At 38.2% G+C, this 21,087-nt stretch overlaps 1 protein-coding gene across 3 annotated transcripts in view; it reads left to right on the top strand.

The window, feature by feature from the left end:
• The window catches only part of ccdc61 (coiled-coil domain containing 61), a 94,059-nt gene extending 76,396 nt beyond the window's left edge, over positions 1 to 17,663 (top strand). For all 3 annotated transcript variants that reach the window (XM_035410186.1, XM_035410177.1, XM_035410169.1), the window contains 3 exons: positions 13,826 to 13,859; positions 14,204 to 14,276; positions 16,588 to 17,663. In XM_035410186.1, the coding sequence (XP_035266077.1) occupies positions 13,826 to 13,859; positions 14,204 to 14,276; positions 16,588 to 16,712 (232 nt within the window). In that variant the 3' untranslated portion in view covers positions 16,713 to 17,663. The remainder of the gene's footprint in view (positions 1 to 13,825; positions 13,860 to 14,203; positions 14,277 to 16,587) is intronic.
• Positions 17,664 to 21,087: the final 3,424 nt, after the last annotated feature.

Genomic DNA, 21,087 nt, shown 5'->3' with positions numbered 1-21,087 from the left:
TTTTTTTTTTTAATTATGCCCTGTCATTCTACATTCAATATCTGGGACTAAACTTTGAATAATTATACAATCTTACCACTGGTTTCACGCGTAGAGATGTCCCTTTTGCGACTGAGTGGTCATATATTGTCTTGGACAATCCGTTTGTGATTCCTGTTGCTTACGGCGTTGTCGCGGTTTTTAGTACAATTTGGCTTGAATGACAGTTCATTTATTCAGTAGGTGAGAGTATAAGCTTTCTAACGATGTATAACATGTCTGATTTTGCATTTGGAACGGCGTTTTATAGTTCAACGTAACAGAATGTTTTCTTATCGCATTCACTGTGGCGTAGCATTAAAGACGATGCACTTAACGAAACGCTGTCAACGATTTTCATAATTTCTTGGAGAGTACTATTATTATTGATGACTTCGGGGCATAGCTAAGCCGTTTCTTTGCTGATAGACCTATCTGACATCGTTTTCTGACGCAAAACAGAAGCGGATAGGATAGGACAATATATGGGACTAAACTTTGAATAATTATACAATCTTACCACTGGTTTCACGCGTAGAGATGTCCCTTTTGCGACTGAGTGGTCATATATTGTCTTGGACAATCCGTTTGTGATTCCTGTTGCTTCTCATCTGTCAATAAATAAATAAAACGGTCGGCTGCTCTGCGCGTAGGTCGCGACTTGATAACTCGTCTTTATTTTCGTTTTTTCTCAATGTCATATTTATTATTTGAAATGTGTATTTATGTGTTATTATTCTATCTGTCTCTGAGGCACTCTGAAATGTGCATTCTCTGCAAAACTGAGCAATGGATTGGAATATGTGTCTGACGTAGTGTTGCACGGTAGGCTATACCAAAACTTCAGCACTTTCTCGGTACTTAAAAAAAAAAAAAAAAGACGGTTTCGTATTTGAATTTTCCAACGTTCGGTAGTTCTGCGTCAAATGTAAAAGCCAGGGAAATGTGTCTCCCGCATTACTGATTTAGAGGATGAAAAGTGTAGTTTGTCAGAATCTTCGCTAGATGGCAGTAGCAACTAAGGTTGCCAAGTGAGGTGACCTGCGCTTGTGCATTCACTTCCCTGATACAGCGCAAGCTTTGACTCAGTTCATTTCAGTAGCAATAGGTGTTCCAATTTGGAAATATTTTATTATAGATAGATGCTTTATTGTTATTAAAATATGCAGTTTTTAAATCTATTTAAAGGTGAAAGACCTGTTTTAAAGATTATTTACTTTACAACTGTTTAATTTTTGAAATATTTTTAACATGTTTTTCTATTGTTCAGTGTTGTAACACTATAGGCCTATGCATATTAATATGTCGAAGAGACTTCAACTTACAGGTTGTTAATGACCCAGGTTGTTAATAAACCATGAATTAGAAAATGAGGTCAACCCTTGTGGACATTACGTTTCTGATCTATTATGGTAATTTCAGTATCGTTAGGTACAGAGTATCGAATTAGCACTGTTTAAGTTTCAAGTATCATTTCAGTATTGAGTATCGTAATACTAAACCTGGTATCAGTATCAAAGTCAATATTTCGGTATCGTGACAACACTAGTGTGACGCCTTTTTTAGTTGCGGCGCAGAAACACTGCAGCTGTGCATGCACACCGGACCATCTAAGTGTTACGACATGCCATCTAAGTGTTACGACATAGTAAAGGCCTTGACGGGAAGCGGCCAGGACACATCCATGGCGACGTAACTAAGTCATCCGACAGCGTCTCTTAGCTCAAAATTGGCCATAAGTCATCAATATTTCATACGATCATCATGATATTCAGTAGATATGTTGGGTGAAGGCATATGATCATGAGGACAAAGCCATTTTAAAATCGCTCCATAGGGGGCGCGATGCTGCCAATGCTTGGACCCCTTCCAACGCCGCTTGCGGCTTTAATTGGGTTTGTGTTTACTGGTTAATATGACACAGATTATAAACGGAGTGAAAGTTAAACTGATGAGCAGACTGATGTTGGGCTCAGGTTGTTGTGCTGTGGGGTGCAATCTGACCTCAGGAACAAACTACATTTCGAAAATTTGTAAAAATACATAATTTAACTTGAAATGAACTGAAACTGAAATGAATTGCTTGAATCCCTGCGATTATTATAGCTGGTGCTTGCCTATTGTTACTTCGTATTTTTGAGAAATAACTGGACATCATTACCTATTAAAGCGTAAGTCCTGTAAAAACACACATAATAAACTTTATTTCAAAAATCGCCTTCACACATTTAGTAACACAAATACAGCCTTATTTACTATATCAACTTAAGACAAGCAACGCGCTCGTAATGATCTCATCGCGACCCATTAAAGCCAATGGTGCAGACGTTGCTTCGTAATTTCAAACTGCTTTCCTAAAGACTATTTTGCATCCTGCAACTTGGGTTTCAACAGTGAATGTGTACGGATTGCTAGACATGCTGATAGAGACCACCCCTTCTCATATTAACCTAAAATACGCACAACAGGATCCTAGCAAATTTATGTCAAGTTCCATTCATTTATATGGGGTGGTCGATACACGTCCCCTTAGCAACCAAAAGCTAGCTAACCAAAGCTGGACCACCTCTGACTTATTTGCCGGCACAGGAAAAAAAACATGGAAGTACTGAAAAAATAACCACGGGAGGATAACAAGGACATTTTTTCCTACATAACTAGGTACAGGTTGTTACCGATATTTCGTCTTATTTCATATATAGTTGCAAATCAGTTTACGCTTTCCTGTCTGTCGAACGAAGGTGGTCGAATAGGTGCTCTCACTCTAGCACTGACTTCGTTTCAGGTAACAAACTCATGGTAAGCGATAGCTAATAGCTAGCTGACCAGTAATAAGCCTGCAATAGTTATGAATTAGCTAACTAAATTGATTGTAGCTAGGTAGCTAGCTAAACGTAGCTAACATTGTATAAATTATGCACAGTAACGTTAGATCAATGCTAGTAGTTGATGCGCTTTAGCTACGTTTTGATCATTTTTTGTTGAGGTAACCTAGCAAGATGACCTAAACTATTAAGAGCCATGATGTTTTTCCATCGATGCATGCTGTACAAATAAATAACCTACAGTAATTGCATTGGCTACACATGCTGCCCACTAGCCCCAGTTTGTGTCTCTAATCATCGTTTTTAAGCAATATCATATAAAGAGTGCACTTTTTACACAGGAATGTGCATGTAACCCAGAACAGTTATGGATTATGCAAGGAATGTATGATGCTCAGCAAGGTGCAATACTGTCAACAGTTATCGCATTTGTGTTTGGCCAAGTAACGGTTCTTTTCTTTGACTGGTAACCTCAAATAATACTGGCTAGACCTAGTTTTAACTAGCTAGCTAACGTAATTTACTTATCAGAAATAGTCTAGAGGGACTCTGTTGTTATTGATTGTTTGCGGAAGTCTGCTGGAAGTTAAGTTAGGGCCAAAACAACGCACATGCGCAGTAACGTTTGTTTATGTTGTTACCGTTGAAAGCGTCTATACGGCTGGATATATACTGAAGCATTGCAGGTTAAGTACCTTACTCAAGGGTACAACATTAGTGTCCTACACAGGAATCGAACCTATGACCTTTTGTTTTCAAGTTCCTAGCCCATTAAACTACACTGCCGCCCTATTCGAATAGGTTTCATGTTGTTTCTACTTTATGTGTAATAAAATGCAAATGTTACTAGCTCTATACTCTGTTTTTATGTTTACTAGTATACAAGACTTCTAGGCAAATGGTTACTTTTGGATTCATGACACTTTTCAGTAACTTATTAGGCTAATTATTCAGTTCATGGTGAAATGATAATGACGTGCACTTCTAACCTTCATTTTTGAAGAACTACAATGGACGGGTAATTTGAATTTGGATATACGTCTGATGCACAGTGCTGCAAAAAAAGTATTTGCTCCCTTCCTGATTGCCTCTGTTATTGCATGTTTGTCACACTGAGTTTTAAATCATTTGACACAATGTAATGTTGCACCACGTTTAGCAGCAATAACTGCAACCATACGCTTCCTATAATTTGATGTCAGTCTTTCAAATCTTTATGGAGGAATTTTAGCCCACTGTTCTTTGCAAAACTAATGGTTGGTTTTCGAGCATGTACTGCTTGTTTCACGCCCTGCTACCGCATCTCTGTTGGGCTCAAGTCAGTGACTAGGCCACTCCAAAGCATTCATTTTGTTTATTTTAGCCATTGAGTGGACTTGATTTTGTGCTGTCAATCATGCAGTGTAACCCAATTATGCTTCAGCTTCAACTCACAGACAGATGACCGGACATTCTCCTTTAGAATTTTCTGGTACAGAGCGGGTAATTTTTTCTTTCAATAGTTGAAAGTCGTCCTGGTCTGAGGCAGCAAAGCTCCTCACACCATCCATCTTTGAGTGTTGGTAAGATGTTCTTACTGTGAAATAAATTATTTGCTTTTGACTCATCTGTCCTTAGGAGATTTTCCTAAAAGATTTTGGGATCATCCAGGTTCTTTTTTGCAAATGTGAGACGGGCATTGATATTTCTCTTGGTTAGCAGTAGTTTCCACTGTTTGGAAGCGTAGCTTTAACTCATATGCGATACATGCAACTAAGCCGACTGTTCTCCCACTACCGGCTATACTGAGATTGTTAGATTGTTAGCTGTAGTTAGAGTTTCAATTGAAGAGTTAGCTGGGTGGAAAGAGATCACTGGTGTGGTTGTATTATGTATAGACTGCAGACTGATTCATGTAATTACGCGTCTGAATGATCAGGGGGAAAAAAGACAAATAGAAATACACAGAATCAAGACTAAGCTGAACTGTAGCTATTGCCTGGGATGTTTTGTCAGTTTTACTGAAGTTCTTCCATGGGCTTAATTGTCTCTAGTGGTTGCTTTTAAGCTTTGGAAGGGCATGATGGTGGAGTCAGAACTTTTCCGCATACGTTGTCCCGTCCGGTCAGTTGTCTGAAGAAAGGCCTTTTCTGCTTCAAAAAGTTTGTTTGCTCCTTGGAAAAAGTTTGTTTTGCTGGAGTTTCTTGTGGTTAGTCAATGTAACACTCGGTGTACGAAAGGTTACATGTGAGTTGAAATGGTTCACTTGTAGTGACTAAGTAGGGAGCACTCATTGCTATCACAAATAACTTCATCTGTTTGTTCAGGTGAGTTTCTATGAAGATAACAATTCACTTTTATTTGTATAGCCCTTTTTACAGAGAACGGTCACCAAGACAGTTTACAGAGTAGCAAGCCAAGAGACAGAGCAAAGAGAGCAAACAGGTTACAGCTGAGGTGAAAGCTAACAGGAATAGTAGAAGACCAAATGATATAGTTAGAGTAGTGCAGTTTAGAGGAGCCGGATGATGGATCTGGAGCTCCAGACAGCATCAAGGCATGGGCAGGGGAGGAACACGGCTGAAGCAGTCCATGACCATTGAGTGAAGAACAAGACCGGAGCAATCCTGTAGACTCAGGGCGAGGTAGGGGATGGGAGCCCCATGGGAAGAGAAACACAGATGACAGTGTTATGGTCAGCTAGACACTTGATGCTAAGCTACATAGTGTGTCAACTCCATAGGGCCAGCTTGACACTTGACGTTAAGCTAACTAGTGTGTCCACTTCATTGATGCGAGCTTGACACTTAATGCTAAGGTCCCTACCGAGCCCAGACATCAGTGTTTAATTTCATAGACTCCATGATTATACAGGACCATTTGACAGGATTATAAGACTATAGAAATGGCTGACTATAGGACTGACTAAAGAAGTAGGTTTTAAGCTAACAGTCAAAGGCAGATAGTGTTTCTGAAGCCCCCACATACATACATACATAGGGAGATTGTTCCATAAAACAGGAGAAGGCTCTACCGCCCATTGTACTTTTAGGTATGGATTTTTCACATAACCAGCATCTTGTGAACGAAGTAACCTTGGAGGAGAGTAAGGAATAAGTAGCTCACTAAGATAGTCAGGGGCCAAACCATTTAGAGCTTTATATGTTAACAGCAAGATCTTATAGTCGATTCTGGATTTGACAAGCAGCCAGTGAAGAGATTTAAGCACTGCACTGATATGTTCCCATTTCTTAGTTCTAGTAAGGATCCTAGCAGCTGCATTCTGTACAATTGTAGATGTTTCAAGGCCAAGTTGGTGCAACCTGTATATTCTTGTAACATATATTACAACCGCAGCTTGACATTGACACCCACACCCACCAAATGCGCATAAAATTCAGCAGTGGTGTGTAATTTACTCTTTTTTCAATTTAAATTTCAAAAGTCAATTTGTTGTGAGACTACATGATACTACGACTTCCATGACCACTGTGTGCACATCCCATTCGCCATGCACTCGCTCTCGTACTTGCTTCAGTGGGCGAAGGTGAACACGGCACCGCATACATAAGTGTGTATACCTAAACTCGTTTCGGCTTCAAAATATTTGTTTAGTGAAGATCACAGATTCAATTCTCCAGTTCTGATTGGAAAAAACACAAAGTGACAATGATTGCAGCACTAAACGGGACTAAATAGATTTTTTCCCCCATTTGTTTGCTCTGTAAGACACATAAGATGTGTCTTACCCTTGAAGGTCTTCTCCCTCTTACCAAAAGCAATCAAAAAGGCTATTCTTGAATTCCAGCTTCCTGACAAGGTTTGACTCCGTTCATCAATAAACTAAAGGCATTTCTGTCCCATTGTGGTTTGTAGGCCTACTAATTGGCAAGCTTAGCAGAAGTGGAATCGCTGGCAGTAGCCTTAGCATGTAGCAACAGCAACTCAAAAAAAAAAAATAGAAACCTCTGATGTAGGTTTAAGTTATCGTCTGCAGAACTGCTGCCGAGTCATTTTATGCTTTGCAGACCCAATTTAAATGATACCGATACATTGTGTCCAGCAAGCCAGAAAGGCCTAATTAAGCTTTCTAGCAATCTATAAGTTCAATTTGGAAAATGAAAAATACCTGCTCCCACCACAAACAAACAACATCTTCATTGTATGTTATGGGTGACGACAATACATTAACCTTCCTCCAGTGTTCGTTGCTCCCCCCCTTATTTTAGTGTTCGCGGCCAAATTTGGCCAGTCTGTTTTAACTGCTCTTCTATTAACACAAAAACTATAAATCACCACCAACTTTTGTTTAACACCTTTTTAAGCTGTGAAACAATGTCTTCAACTAGTGGTTAACATGAGTAACTCCAGTGAATATACAAAGAACAGACACTGAAATTGTACACTCCTGGGCAAAAAAAATGGTCCAAGTCCAGAATGGCAAAAAATTAAGCTTTTAATGGTCTTAACAACAGATCATTGGTCAGAAAATTAGCAAGAATTTAAAAAATGCTCTCCTGAGACATCCTGCGCCACCGTTTGCTCATTTACTTTTGCTGCAGTGAACTGTTTGGGGAAAAGCTAGAAACAGGCAAATTCACTTATACAGTAGACAAATTAACATAATGTCAAATAAAATAGTCATGTTTTGTATTTGGTTGCATATCATTTGCATGCCATGACTTCCTGATGTCTGTGACCTATCAACATCATCAGAGTCTGGATATTTTATTTTCAGGTTGTCCAACAAGCAATACAGAAACTCTCTGCATTTGAATGGATCTCTATGGGAATTGGAGGGTGGGACTAGATTCAGCTGTAAATTATGCTGGTACAGTATAGAACACATTTGTTGGCTAAATGGCTTTAAGTCATCAAGGGTCCAAGACATCAAATGAGCCTCAAACCACCGTGCTGCTGCCAGATATGCAGTAGATACTACAAGCATTGTTTCTCCTGTTTAATTTTCCTGTTGAACTCAATGGAAAAAATATTCAGGAGAAACAATGCTTGTCTCCATTGTCGCTCTGGTCGTTCATTTAACACGCACCCCCTCCCTGCAGTCTCATCTACAAAACACCCCCCACCCTTGACATAATGGACAATACTGTCTATCTTGGCATTCATAAAAATATTCTTTCACCACTAAAAAATCGTATTCCGTCATAGCAACAAGATAAACCCGACAATAGCCCTATGATATGCCTATACAGCAGTGAAAACGCTGCTCATTGAATAACGAAATAAACGAGAGTTTTTTATGATACCATGTCATTCTACAGTCAATATCTGGGACTAAATATTGAATAAATATACAACCTTACTGTTGGTTTTACGTGTAGAGATGTCCCTTTTGAGACTGCGTGGTCATATTGTCTTGGACAACCGTTCGGGAAATACAGGCGCGTTTGTGACGCTTGGGTATCTTTCAAAATAGCTGTGCATAATACCACACCTGTTGTTTACGGCGTCGTCGCCCTTTTTAGTACAGTCTGGCTTGATTGACAATTCATTTATTCAGTAGGTGAGAGTATAAGCTTTCTAACAATGTATAACATGTCTAATTCTGCTTTTGGAATAGCGGTTTTATAGGTCAGCGTAACCGAAAATGTTCTTATCATCGCATTCAATTACGCATTCTCTGTGGTAGCAGTAAAACAAAGACGCTGCTAACAGAACGTTGTCAATGATTTTTCGTAAATTCTTGGAAAATACTATTATTATTGAGGACTTCTGAGCATAGCTAAGCCATATGTTTGCTGATTAAAGTTAGCTGACATCGTTTTCTGGAGCAAAACAGAAGCGAATAGAACAGTATCATTTATTTACTGTCTCTGTGTCCATCTACTGAACATAGATAAGATTTAATTATGTAAGTATTACTTCTCAAAATACTTCAGTTATTTACATTATTTTTGAAATTGAGAGTCTTTAAATGGGTTCGTGGTATTATATAATGTGGATATTTCACACTGTAGTGTAAGTGTTAGTTAGAGCTGTAGTGTTTGTGAAGCATGCAACAGTGATGACGTAAGAGTTGGAACATTGCCAAAACGTGGTGGATGGTTGAAAATTGTTTTCATGTTGTCCCATCCCCATACAAGAAAACATACCAGAGCACAGAGTATAGAAATACATACAAGAGTTCATTATTGCACATTTAGGTACTATACCGCATTGTGTGACACTATTTTTGCATTATTTTTTAATCTGATAGCAATGTTTCGTCTTAAACCTTCATAAAGGGCTCATTTATATGCTTTATAATGAAAAAAAGCATTTTATTCAATTTTGGAGAGATTTTGGATATGTTTCTGGACCCCTAGATATTTTAGACAACTGTACTGACTGAAAGCTTGTAATTCCCACTTGAAAATTATGCAACAGTGATTTTCTTGAGTCAAAACAGTTGATTTGTAGTGAAATACGTGAATATGTTGTGATTTACAGCAATGCATAATTTAGACATTTTGGATAGATTTGGAGACGCTGGGTACACTGCTTAGTTTTTGCTTCATACATCTATAGTGGTTCTACATATCCACCCTTAGATTTTATGAACTTGTGGTCAAGAAGTTTTTGATATAGCACATGTATAGTTTAACCTGCTGTATATATGCAATCTCTCAGTATTTCATTGCATACTTAAAAAGTGCAAATTCATTTTTGATTTTTTGTCAAAACAATTGCGTTTGTGGCACTTTATTTCTTCCAAAATTATGAATATAAACTACTCTGCGTTAGTATTGTAAATTGTACAAATGTCTTGCTTCATTTAAGCCATTTTTCAAGTCTCTGTGGTGTTCACATCTGGAGTTATAAAGCTTTAAATAGGGTACCCCCTAAATGGGCAAGGTTTGGCTTGTGTGCTAAGGGGTTAAAGTCCAAAACCATTTAAAAAATGCACATCAGAAATGACCGATACAGTATCCAGAACAGAAAAGTATTTGTGATCCTTTGGTATTTCAGTCAGCTCAGTACTAGGATCAGCCACAAGGGAAGCTAACTTAGTTGCACACTTTTTAACCTCTGGATAATCAATAACTGATCTATAAGTACAATCTGGTGTACATACAGGGAGTAAGAGTGATGAACAAGGAGAAGTAGTTTATTTCGCAATGCCACATTCCTCCAAAATATCAATCGTTTTCTTTACAGCTTCTTCTGCTTTAGGTTTAAATGGTAAATGGACTGCATTTATATAGCGCTTTTATCCAAATCGCTTTACAATTGATGCCTCTCATTCGCCAGAGCAGTTAGGGGTTAGGGGTTAGGTGTCTTGCTCAAGGACACTTCGACATGCCCAGGGCGGGGTTTGAACCGGCAACCCTCCGACTGCCAGACAATCGGTCTTACCTCCTGAGCTATGTCGCCCCCGCATGTTTACTAGGATATTGGGCTTTCAGACGGAGAGATTGTTATATTTACAGGCTCCATATCAGTCAACTCACAGTCCCACTTATCCTTTGCCCAAACACCCATCAGGGCCAGGGAGCCTCTGACAGGGATAAATTGCATTTAAGTGGCAAGCATGCTTTTTCTTCTTCATTCATTGCAATATTTTTCTAAATCCATGCAATCTCAAAACCCATGACATTCTTAACTTCAACTGGAAAATGAACTATGCAGTGTTACCAACTTAGGCTACGTTCACACTGCAGGCAAAAGTGGCCCAAATCTGATTTTTTTGCTCATATATGTTTTTTTCATACCAGTGTGAACAGCACAAATCACATGGAATCTGATCTTTTCGATTCTGATTTGGGCCACTTCCATATGTGGTTCTAAATCAGATACAGGCCTGATTTTTTGCAGTGCAACCTCAGTCTGAACAGTCATCGGAATTCATGCAACTTTTACGTCACTCTAGATAGGGAAGGCAAAACGGAGTTTTAGAATGTCGCCGATAGTGTATGTGCGTGAGTTCGACAATACATTCTCACAGAAAAGGTCGTTTGTCGCCTTTTTTTTTAGTTCATTACAGTGGTGATAGAAGTGACAATAATTAAGTGGTACTGTGCTGTTAGCCTTTATTGATCGGTGTACAAGGTCAATGTGAGGTAGCTAGCACAATTGGACAGCACTAACCCATAAAAATGTACTTTGAATGGTACTTGCTCAATCGAACAGTAAATGTGAAAAACATTTGATTATAGTCAGCGGCACCGAAATTGTCTGTCACATCCTCAATAAATGGCAAAAGTCCCAGTAGAAGATTGAATTAAATCTTTTAAAGTTATACATTTTCTGAAACGTTATCGATTCCGCTTGGCCACAGTGAGTGAAACTAGGCGATATGAGCGTATAATTGCTATGTAAATTTGGATGAAATCTGTTTCAGTGAAGCCATTCACGTCATGATCCCACCACTCCTGGCTCCAACTCCGCATCCACACACACCTCCGTACAGAAGTAGCAGCCATTGCTCCACAAAAAGCCATAATTAACAATTTTGCTCTTTCTCTTTCTCCTCATCCTCGTTATCATCTGCACACAAATTCGCTGGCTTCTACTGCACATCAACTTATAAATGAAACCGTGTAGGTAGGACTCCTCTTCGCTGTTTTTCTTAGCTCGATCACTGACCACTGAGAATTTGAGGAGAACAGGAAGACTTGACAGCAGCACAGACATTTCCCGCCAATCTTTGCATATCAGAAAATAGCAGTAGTACGAGAGAAATGAGGACAAATTATGAAATTGAGTAGTTGAAACAATGTTTTTAGCAGAATGGGCATGTAGGTGTAGTTTGACATGGTCACTGACTGTAGTGCAAAGAAAATATAGTGACCATGAGCGAGATGAGTTTCCTTATTGAACGGTATATAAAACAGATGGTAATGCTAATTACTCGTTTATGGGTCAAAGACGCACAAGGTTTTCAAAGTAGCAAAAAAATAAAACTGCAATTACAATTCCCTAAAATGATTTTTTTATGTTCATTGGAGTGTCACCTATGCCCTTATATTAGTTATATTCAAGAATAAGCCAGTAATTCATGTTTTTCATTCATTCACATGAATGTACCCTAGCAAAATGTCAAGTGTTTTTTCAAAAAATTTAATTTTATGCCCATTTTTAATAATCACAAGGTTATATATCCATGCTTAGACTGGCAGAAATAGGCCTATAACTACCCAGAAAAAATGACATTATTTTATTTTTAAATACCACATATTTGATGTGTCATGGGTACATCTCAAAAAATGCAAAAATCTATGAAAATATCTTTCACTTCATCCTTTGAGATTTGTTTTGTCTCTCTGAGTCTCACATAGTTATTGTATTTTAATATAAAATACTGGTGTTATACTGTATGACAATATTTTGTTACCCTGAATGACACGTATCACTACAGCCCACAAATATTGATTAAATGTGATTCCTTCAGCAATAACAATAATGATCTTATGAACTATTATTAGTAGCAGCAATAGTATTTTTCTTTTAGCTATTTCTTATGTTATAAAACTGTAAATAAAACAGGGTAAGATGTTTAACATGTGCAGGCTAGCTGAACTTAGATCGCTTCCATACTAGAGAGAGAGAGAGAAATGATCCATACGCCACATAAAGAACACAGGTTTTACTATGCAACATAGTTTAACTGACACGAGGTACAATTTCATTCACATAGGATTAAATCAGCAGTGAACATTTCTAACAAAGCATTAATTAAAAAAACATTCCATAAACATTGTGCAAAAAACTAGTTTTGCTTAAAATCATCACAAAACAGTAGATATCTTTCTCAAAGTAGTATCATGACATTACATCACATCAGGCATTTGAAAGAAAATGCATAAAAAATAATTCCACCAACATCAAAACAAAACATTTCTGTATTCTGAACATCAGAATATTAACCAAATCCATTGTCTGAACATCAAATGGAACTCATCAATGTTCTCAAACTGAACTCATCATTCAATAACATCTTTAAAACATGGATTTCTTTTTAGATTTCTTGTGTATGTCGTTTTCTTGTGTAGGCCTATGTATTATGCTGTAGCCTAACTGGTGCGTGACTTGCAATTTGGACTAATAAAGCTCTGTAAACTTTTCCCAGTCAGAGTTGCAGAGTTTCGAATTCCTTCGTTTTGTAGTAAGCGGCTCTGGTTTGGAGATTACTGCTTGGACATCCGACTTGAAGTAGTATGTGATGTCCTTAACTTCACGCAAATGAATTCTTTCTTTCAGCTGCTTGTTGCATGCAACTGAATTCCATCCCCTCTCCCACAACCTTCAGAACTTGGCCGACAATTGGCTGGTAATCGTAATTGACTATTACAAACTTTCCTTTTAAGTCCTCTGGTGGTTTCACCTTCGTGGACAGGCTGTCTTCTGTTTCTGCTTCTGCATTTTGGTTCTGAAAGTCCACCTCTGTTGGAGCATTGCACTCACAGGAGATGCCTGCTCAGGAGCAGAAGCAGGACACCTCCCAATGGTGGATCTTTCCAGGTTCCTTTGCGATGATCTGGTGGATTTTTAAGGTTCCATTGACAGCTGGCAACTCATATGGAACTGCTTCATCAAATCGGTTAATCTCATCCTCAGCGATCCAGAAGTACTTTTACGCTTGACTGCGTTTTCTCCAGCATGGTGTAGAGCTCATTTAGTGCGCAAAGCTGGTAGATACTTACCCCAGCAGACTTAGACATTTTTGCTACATAAGGGAGCTCTAACAAATATTGTGTGGGATTTGATTACTTATGCAAGCAGCATGTTTAAGTTTTTTTTGTTTTTATTTAGGTAAAAAAAGGTTAACTTTTTGGAAATATGTAATTGAGAAGAATTGTTGTATATTTATATGGCCGTTGTATATCATGCTGCTCAGTATGCTATTTTGCTATAGCCAAACACTAAATTACAGTATGTTTTATTGGCAAAACTAGATTATTTTTGTATAAAGTAACTAGCAGTAACTCATAAACCTTCGTACTGCATTGTAAGTGGTTTATTTTGTTAAAATGTTTTTTGAAAATTTCGGTTTTGTGTTTCAGAGGGAGGAAACCTTTGTGGAATGTCCAAGCCCTGGTGAGTATGTCTAGGGCGACAATTCATTTTCATGTTTGGAGATGGATAGAAGACCATGACCCTACCAAAATGCCGGTGTAGTATTGTAGTTTGGGAACTTTGCTTGTAACTTGGATATTTTGATTCCCATGTGGGGCACTGCCATTGTCCCCTTGAGCAAAGTACTTAACTTGAATTTCTGAGTATCCAGCTGTGTAAATACCTTGTAAGTATAAGCTATGTATGTTGATCGCTCTGGGTAAAAGGGTCTGCTAAATGCAGATGTGCCAGTTAGGAGTTCCCATTGATTGAAGTGGATCTTCCAAATCTTGTTTCTCTCCCTCATCCCTCCCTCCTCCTTCCAGCCCAGAGGCCAATACCCTGCCAAGAAGCCCTTGTGCAGCACTCCCACTCGAAGGACCCAAGCCCCAGATAAAGGTAAGGAGAGTCTAGCACTGTGATTCCCCATGATGAAAGGCATTGCACCTATAGGTCTACACACCTGGGGCCTCATGCATTAAATGGTCGTAGGCACAGATTTGATCGTATGCTGAAATCCATGACAGTGTGAGATTTATAAACCTTGAAATTGTCATGAAAATGTGTGTACCTCTACACAAGCTCCTGACCGTGGGTACAAACTATTTCTTGTGGTGGTTCAGTTGTATTCCAAGCATGAGACAAGTTTTCCCTTTCCCAATCTGAAATACAGGCCATGTTGTGCCATTTTCTTCACAAAACCCTCCGCCAGACAATAGGCAGTAGCTGTTGTTGCGACTGTCACTCTTTCCTCCGGCACACTATTCAGAAACTGAATGATGGACACTTTGATATCAATTGCTTCACCAAGTGCCATCAAAACTAATTTCGCACATATAATGACTCAAAATTCATTAATTGCAATCAGGTGATGAAGTTGAAGACATTGGGGTTGGGATTAATAATTTTGGGCATTGTAGTTATAGAAATGATTTTGTACGGAGGTTCCGCGTCTCAGTTTTCTCTGAAAATGAGACTGATAAATTTTGAAAACGCGGTGTCATGTCGGCACATGCAGTCGGAATATAGCTAAAGACAACTTTGTGGGATGCAGTCAATTTGTGTGTGGTCCGTGCTCACACAAACCACCACAGCTGTGCGTTCTCTGTGTATTTGATGAGTGCAAGGAGAGCAATGCGTATGTAAAAGTGAAGCAGAGGGAGAAGCATAGCCTGCTGTATTCATTATGACAGAAAAATTACTTATTTAAAAATATTTCACTTTGAATTTCAACTACTTTTTCCATTTAGCATTTTGTCTTGTTTTGCACATTTTAGTGCTTTTCTCAGTGTGTATGTAATATGCCTTGATACGTTTTCCCTTGACCTATGTAACAAAATGGCTATATTTTATAAATAAAAATGTGGGAATTCAAAAATCCATTTTGTCATTTATTTGAATAAAATAGTGTGATTTCATAATCATAGTATGATTTGCAATGCATGATTTCATAATCGTGATGAAATTAGGTTTCTGTGGATGCTGAGTAATGCTCACTGTGTGAAATTTGGCTATGAATAGCTGTACGAAATGAGTATTGCACTTTATCGGACCTGTGTTTTGTAGTTGTTCCAATGACCTTTGGTATGCACTTTGTACGTCGCTGTGGATAAAAGCATCTGCCAAATAAATGTAATGCTGAAACTGATGCTGTCGCCTAATGTTCGATGAGGTAGTAATAGGAAATAAAGAAGTGCAGCCTTTCGGGTGTTATGCTCACAGGAGAGATGCTAGACTGTTCAATATAGACTGTAGGCCTAAGGAACATGTTTTAAATCAATGGCATGTGATAGTACTAGCAACTAGAAGAAATCATATGTAAATTGCTTTACAGTTGTGAAATACTAACTCATTATAGGCATGACTATAAAAACCTATGTGTGAGTTATTCCTGTTTAAAGCACTATGCTGTACTAGCACTGTTGGAAGGCTTTGCGAAGGAGTGATATACAGTGAGCATTTTTTCGGGACCAGGCAGATTTGCATGCGCATAAGGATCAATGTCTCCCATGAGTCGATACAATTTACCCAGGGCCATCCTGTCACAGCGTGCCAAACAACATATTTGGTTTTGCTGGATACAGTACTGCTGATGGGACCAAACAATAGTTGTGCTCTTGCCTATATCTTCATCAACAGCACTTTAATTAATTATTTTTTACTTGCTTTTCTGCCATTACTTTTCCTTTTGTTTTATTACAACTACGACTATTTAGCAGAATTTTATTGCCATTTCCTAGCAATTTAATTAGTGAAATAGGCTAATATGTATGATGCCACCATAAGCATAATTGAGTGCGCTCACCGGGTGTAGTAAAGCTTGTTCACGAGTGCACACTTTTAGAGATATTTGTGATTTATAAACAAAATATGTGTATGTGTGATTTTGGAAGCTTTATTCATTCGTATGCACATTTTCGGAATAATGCGTACACGTAGTTTTTTGACTGGTCGTACCATAAAATATAGGTTGAAATCCATGTAAATTCTAAGCATGAGGCCCCTGATACTAATTGAAAATGCTGGTACTTTGTGGATTTAAACGATCATACTCCCACAAATCAAGATGTAATATGGTGTGTTTTCAGTTTTCATTCCACCCCTGGGGTTCCAGTGCTGCATTCCTCAATTATTGTTCTGTGAATTATGCCTGTGAAATCAGCTATTTTGGCTGCGACAGACCTATTCTTCTCTCCATCTGTGGTCACAGAGAGCCTGACAGATGCAGGTGCTGACCTGTCGGAGATTGACGCACGACTTCAGGCGCTACAGGAGTACATGAGGGACCTGGATACAGGGCGTTCGACGTACACACTGGAACCAGTGCCCCACTGAGCAGCACAACCCCCAGCATACACTCACCCCAGAACCTCATGGGACCCTGCACATATCCTGTGCTAATGGATAAACTTGATTACATCTGAGCCCTGCAGAACTGTGGCATGAACTCCATCAAATATACAGGAATGTGATTTTCCCTGGTTAATCAGGAAATACTCATTTTCGGACCCTCAATGTTACAACTTAAGGCAGGGGGGACTTTGGGTGTATCATAAGCAAAAAGAATTAAAACCTTCTCCATTGAGACAGCAAATAGCAGGACAGAATGTTCAGTAATAATGCCAGATTACTTGTGGCCCCCATTGGTATTCAGGGTCTGAAAAATTTCCTTCTTAATCAGGAAAGTCTGGCAAAATTGGTGAGAGAGGCCAAAGATACCCTGAAGGTGTTTGCTCATAAGGCAGGGTTCTGACACATGTCACTGAATGGACATCTCATTTATTCTGTTTGTTTTTTTTTGTTTGTTTTGTTTTGTTTTTGCAATAGCTTTTTAACATTTGTCTACTACAGTTACAACTTTTGTTTGATTAAATGATCAAAGGTTTGTGCTATATTTCTTGTAAAAGATTTATTAAAATCTTTTTCAGTAATATGATTTTTTTTTTTTTTTTTTTTAACCTTCTTTAGTTTTAGCAACAAGGTTTTATCTAAAGAAGTCATTGGTCCTCATTCTCAAAACATTTGTATAATTGTCTTACATTTTTTTCTTGATTCCTACAACAAACCAAGGTGGGATTCATGAAACATGCGCACAGGTGTATCAGATGATGAATGCCAGCTGTTCATAAATTGGTTCCACAAGTCTCTTCATGGTGGGTAGGACAAGAAAACACCCATGAATTACATAAACCCAAAGAAAAAAACTAATGTGAAAAAACCTCATCATAAATATGACTAAAAATGTGTTTTTGAAAAAATGGAAAATAAACTGAAACTCACAGTACAGGTCTTTATGGTCAATTAAGATTTTTTGCTTGGATCACATTTTTTTTGCATTGACCATTCACATTTGTAAGTGATCGATTTCTGACGTAAGTGTGAACAGACCTCTGGCATGAAGAACCCGCTTTTGCACATTAACAACAAAGGTGATATTTGTGAGACAGTCCATCATGACAGTCCATTGGGGGTGTTTTGTCACAGACTGCAAACCTAAACCAAATACCATGCATACCAGGGATGTGAATAATTTGTTTATTTGTTGAATGTCAGTTGCCAGCATGCATGGTGAATGCTAAATACAATTTTAAAAAAATGTTTTTTCTTTTTTAAATTCTCAAATCATTCAGAATATAAGATCGCCACTGTTACCTGGGTTACTGCTCAAAATGGGGAATAGAGTGGGTGGGCAGGGCATTCACTTTAACATTACTTACCGACATTTGAAAAGATAGATAGCTTGCAAAATAGTGCCACGTGGAATAATTTTGAAAAGCTCAATGAAAGATCGCCAGTGTTACCTATGCAAAATATGTGCTGCCAAATTTGCACATGACAACATCTATGATTATAACCCACCAAATATCCAAGGTATTTATTATCAAATGAAAGACAGATTAATTCATAGTTCCTAATTTGGTTGTTTAACATATTTTCATTTCTTTAAAGTTTCCTGAACCTATTAGCACAGTGCAGGTTTGGCACATTGTTATTTGGTTTTGCTGTTGAATTCTTCATTGTCTTCAAGATGGTTCTTTTTAATGGTCAGCTGTCCACTTTCACCAATTAGGAGCCTATCCATTCACCTCAGTCTTTAATTTGTAGGTTTGTGTTGTAATTGTTTGCAATATAGCTCAATATACATTATGAACATGGGGGAAAAAATATACGGATGATCCGCTGTTGCGACCCCTAATGGGGAAAGCTGAAAGAAGAGGAAGATACATTATGAACCTGGGAAGTTTATTCTTCATGGCATGCATAGCCATGTCTGGCATGACGCCTGCCTTACTTTTGAGATCCTTCAAGGTTTGGCCCCTCCTCCACTTAGTCAATTTGTAAAGTACAAATCATACACTGAAAGAACCACACGAGCAACAGAGAGGAAAGACTGTGATGTGCCATATAGAAAAAGCAAATTTAGCCAATCCACCTTTTCTGTCATCCCACTTTTGGAACACTATACCTACAGACATCAGATCAGGCAACAACTACCGCACTTTTACACAAATTGAAGTTATGGCTAAAAGCAAATCAGCACTGCTCTCATAGTACACTGTAAATTTACTATATTTGATTTTTTTTTTTCTTTCTAATATCACTTTTTATACCGAAAATGGAACTTACTGTATGTACGTGTAGCTATCTTGTACCCAGTATTAACATCTCACCTGCTAAGGGACTACAGATGAAAATTAGCTCTTGAGATAACTTTGGCACTCTACCGCTTCACGCAACTGCGGAAATGTTGATTACTGTGTGTTGTCCCTTTTAAATAAATAAATGTGGTTTCAGAGAGGAAATAATCCCTGTTTAGCATGCAGTGCAGCCAATTAAGAAAAAATTAACAACTTGTTAAACTTCTGGGATTGCAATTGTGGTTGGAATGAAAACCAGCATACACAGGGGCCTCAGGACCGAGTTTGAGAACCACTGATATAGATCACACATGCAGAAATTTGGGGGAATCAGGCAATTCCAACCTTTTTTGTTGAAAAGATAAGGGATATCAGAGCCTCTTAGTTGTATCCCATCCTTATTGTAATACTGATATCCTGACTCAGTTCACACCTATTTCTTTAAAGGACTTAACACAGAGACTGTCCTGCACTTGCGATTATCTTCCATCCCTTATGATGTTATGCCTGCCAGTTTTTTCAAGGTGGTTTCAGGAACAGTATATGTATATTAGCTGTTAAGAATAAATCCCTCACTTTGGGCTGTGTTCCTGACTACTTTAATTTAGCCAGTATTCAAACCTGGCATTGATCCAGAAATTTTAGATCCTTCTCCAAATTGCTGTTTATTTCTAAGGTACAAGTGGTCTCAAATTGATTACTAGACACATTGGAGGCTAATGGCATTTTAGAAAAGTTTCAGTCCAAGTTTCAGTCAGGGGCATAGCAGAAAAACTGCATTATGGAGGACTGCATGACATTCTAATGCAGGATGACTCTGGTGAGGTCGCTATCAAATGTGTACTGTTTGATCTCAGTGCAGCCTTTAATGTAGTTGATCTTGATATCCCGATTAAAATGTTTGGCAGTGAGTTGGCATATCAGGGACTGCCCTTAATTGGTTTTAATATTTATCTGGTGATAAGCTGTCCTCAACTAATGCTCTCCCATGTGGGATGCCTCAATGCTCCATTGTTATTTTCCTTTATGTGCTGACTCTGGGTCTTTACTATGACATTTTAATATATATTTCTTTCTTAGATGGCACACAGCAGTACTTGGCTATCAAACACAATGATCTTAGTAGATTGTCTAATCTAACACTGTTTTGTAGCCATGAAGGACCGGATGTCTTCCAACTTCCTTAAACTGAATGACGAAAAAACTGAAAATCTTGTTTTCGGGCCTAATAATTTTTGGTAATTCCAGTAACCTGATGGTCCTCTGACTTCTTATTTGAACTTTTATCAGATCCTTCCCTAAAAATGTTGGTTATTTTTTATTCTTTTTTTAATTTTGCCTTTCATACCAAGAAACCCCATCCTGTTTTTCTTCTATTTAAAGAACATTGCTAACATCAAACCTGTCCTGTGTAGTGAGGTTTACTCAGATGAATGGAGATTCAACAACCAATCAGAATTTGATACGTCAGTAGAGCCCAACTTATTGAAATAACACGGACACGACAAAGGTTTGGAAATAAAGAATATACATTTATTGGTTATGATAAAGAGTTTGTAACAGGCTAATTGAAAACAATAATTTGTATAATATGATGAATAAGATTATATGAGGAAATGATTTTGTGATGGATGAACATAAGAGGTTGGCAGTACTACCATTTAACGAAGGTTATTTTGTGTTATTGGTTAGTGACACGCTAATCTGTTACTTGGTAATCATCAGTCTCATAAAAATAAAGCTTAACAACATAAACTACAAGGTCAGGGAATTTGCTATTCCTGACCAACATATGCACAACAAACAAAACAACAACAAACAGCACAAAAATAACCTAAACGGGTATATCAAATTCTACTCTATACCATAATTTGATGTCAGTGTCAAATAAAATGTGTTTCAATGCTTAACGGTGATAATACAAGAGGCCAGTCCTTTATTCCGTTAGGTGATGCTTGGTTGGCTCGTCAGCTGGTCCCAGCGTCCTTGGCAGGTGCGCAGGGGCTTGGGAAACTTCTGTGAAGTCGGAGTCGCGACAGGTTCCAGTCAAGGTGATGGATATACACAAATCT

This window comes from Anguilla anguilla, chromosome 1, assembly GCF_013347855.1.
Source record: "Anguilla anguilla isolate fAngAng1 chromosome 1, fAngAng1.pri, whole genome shotgun sequence".
NCBI lineage: Eukaryota > Metazoa > Chordata > Actinopteri > Anguilliformes > Anguillidae > Anguilla > Anguilla anguilla.
The sequence above is the reverse complement of the archived record's forward strand: the minus strand, read 5'-3'. Positions and strand labels throughout refer to the sequence as shown.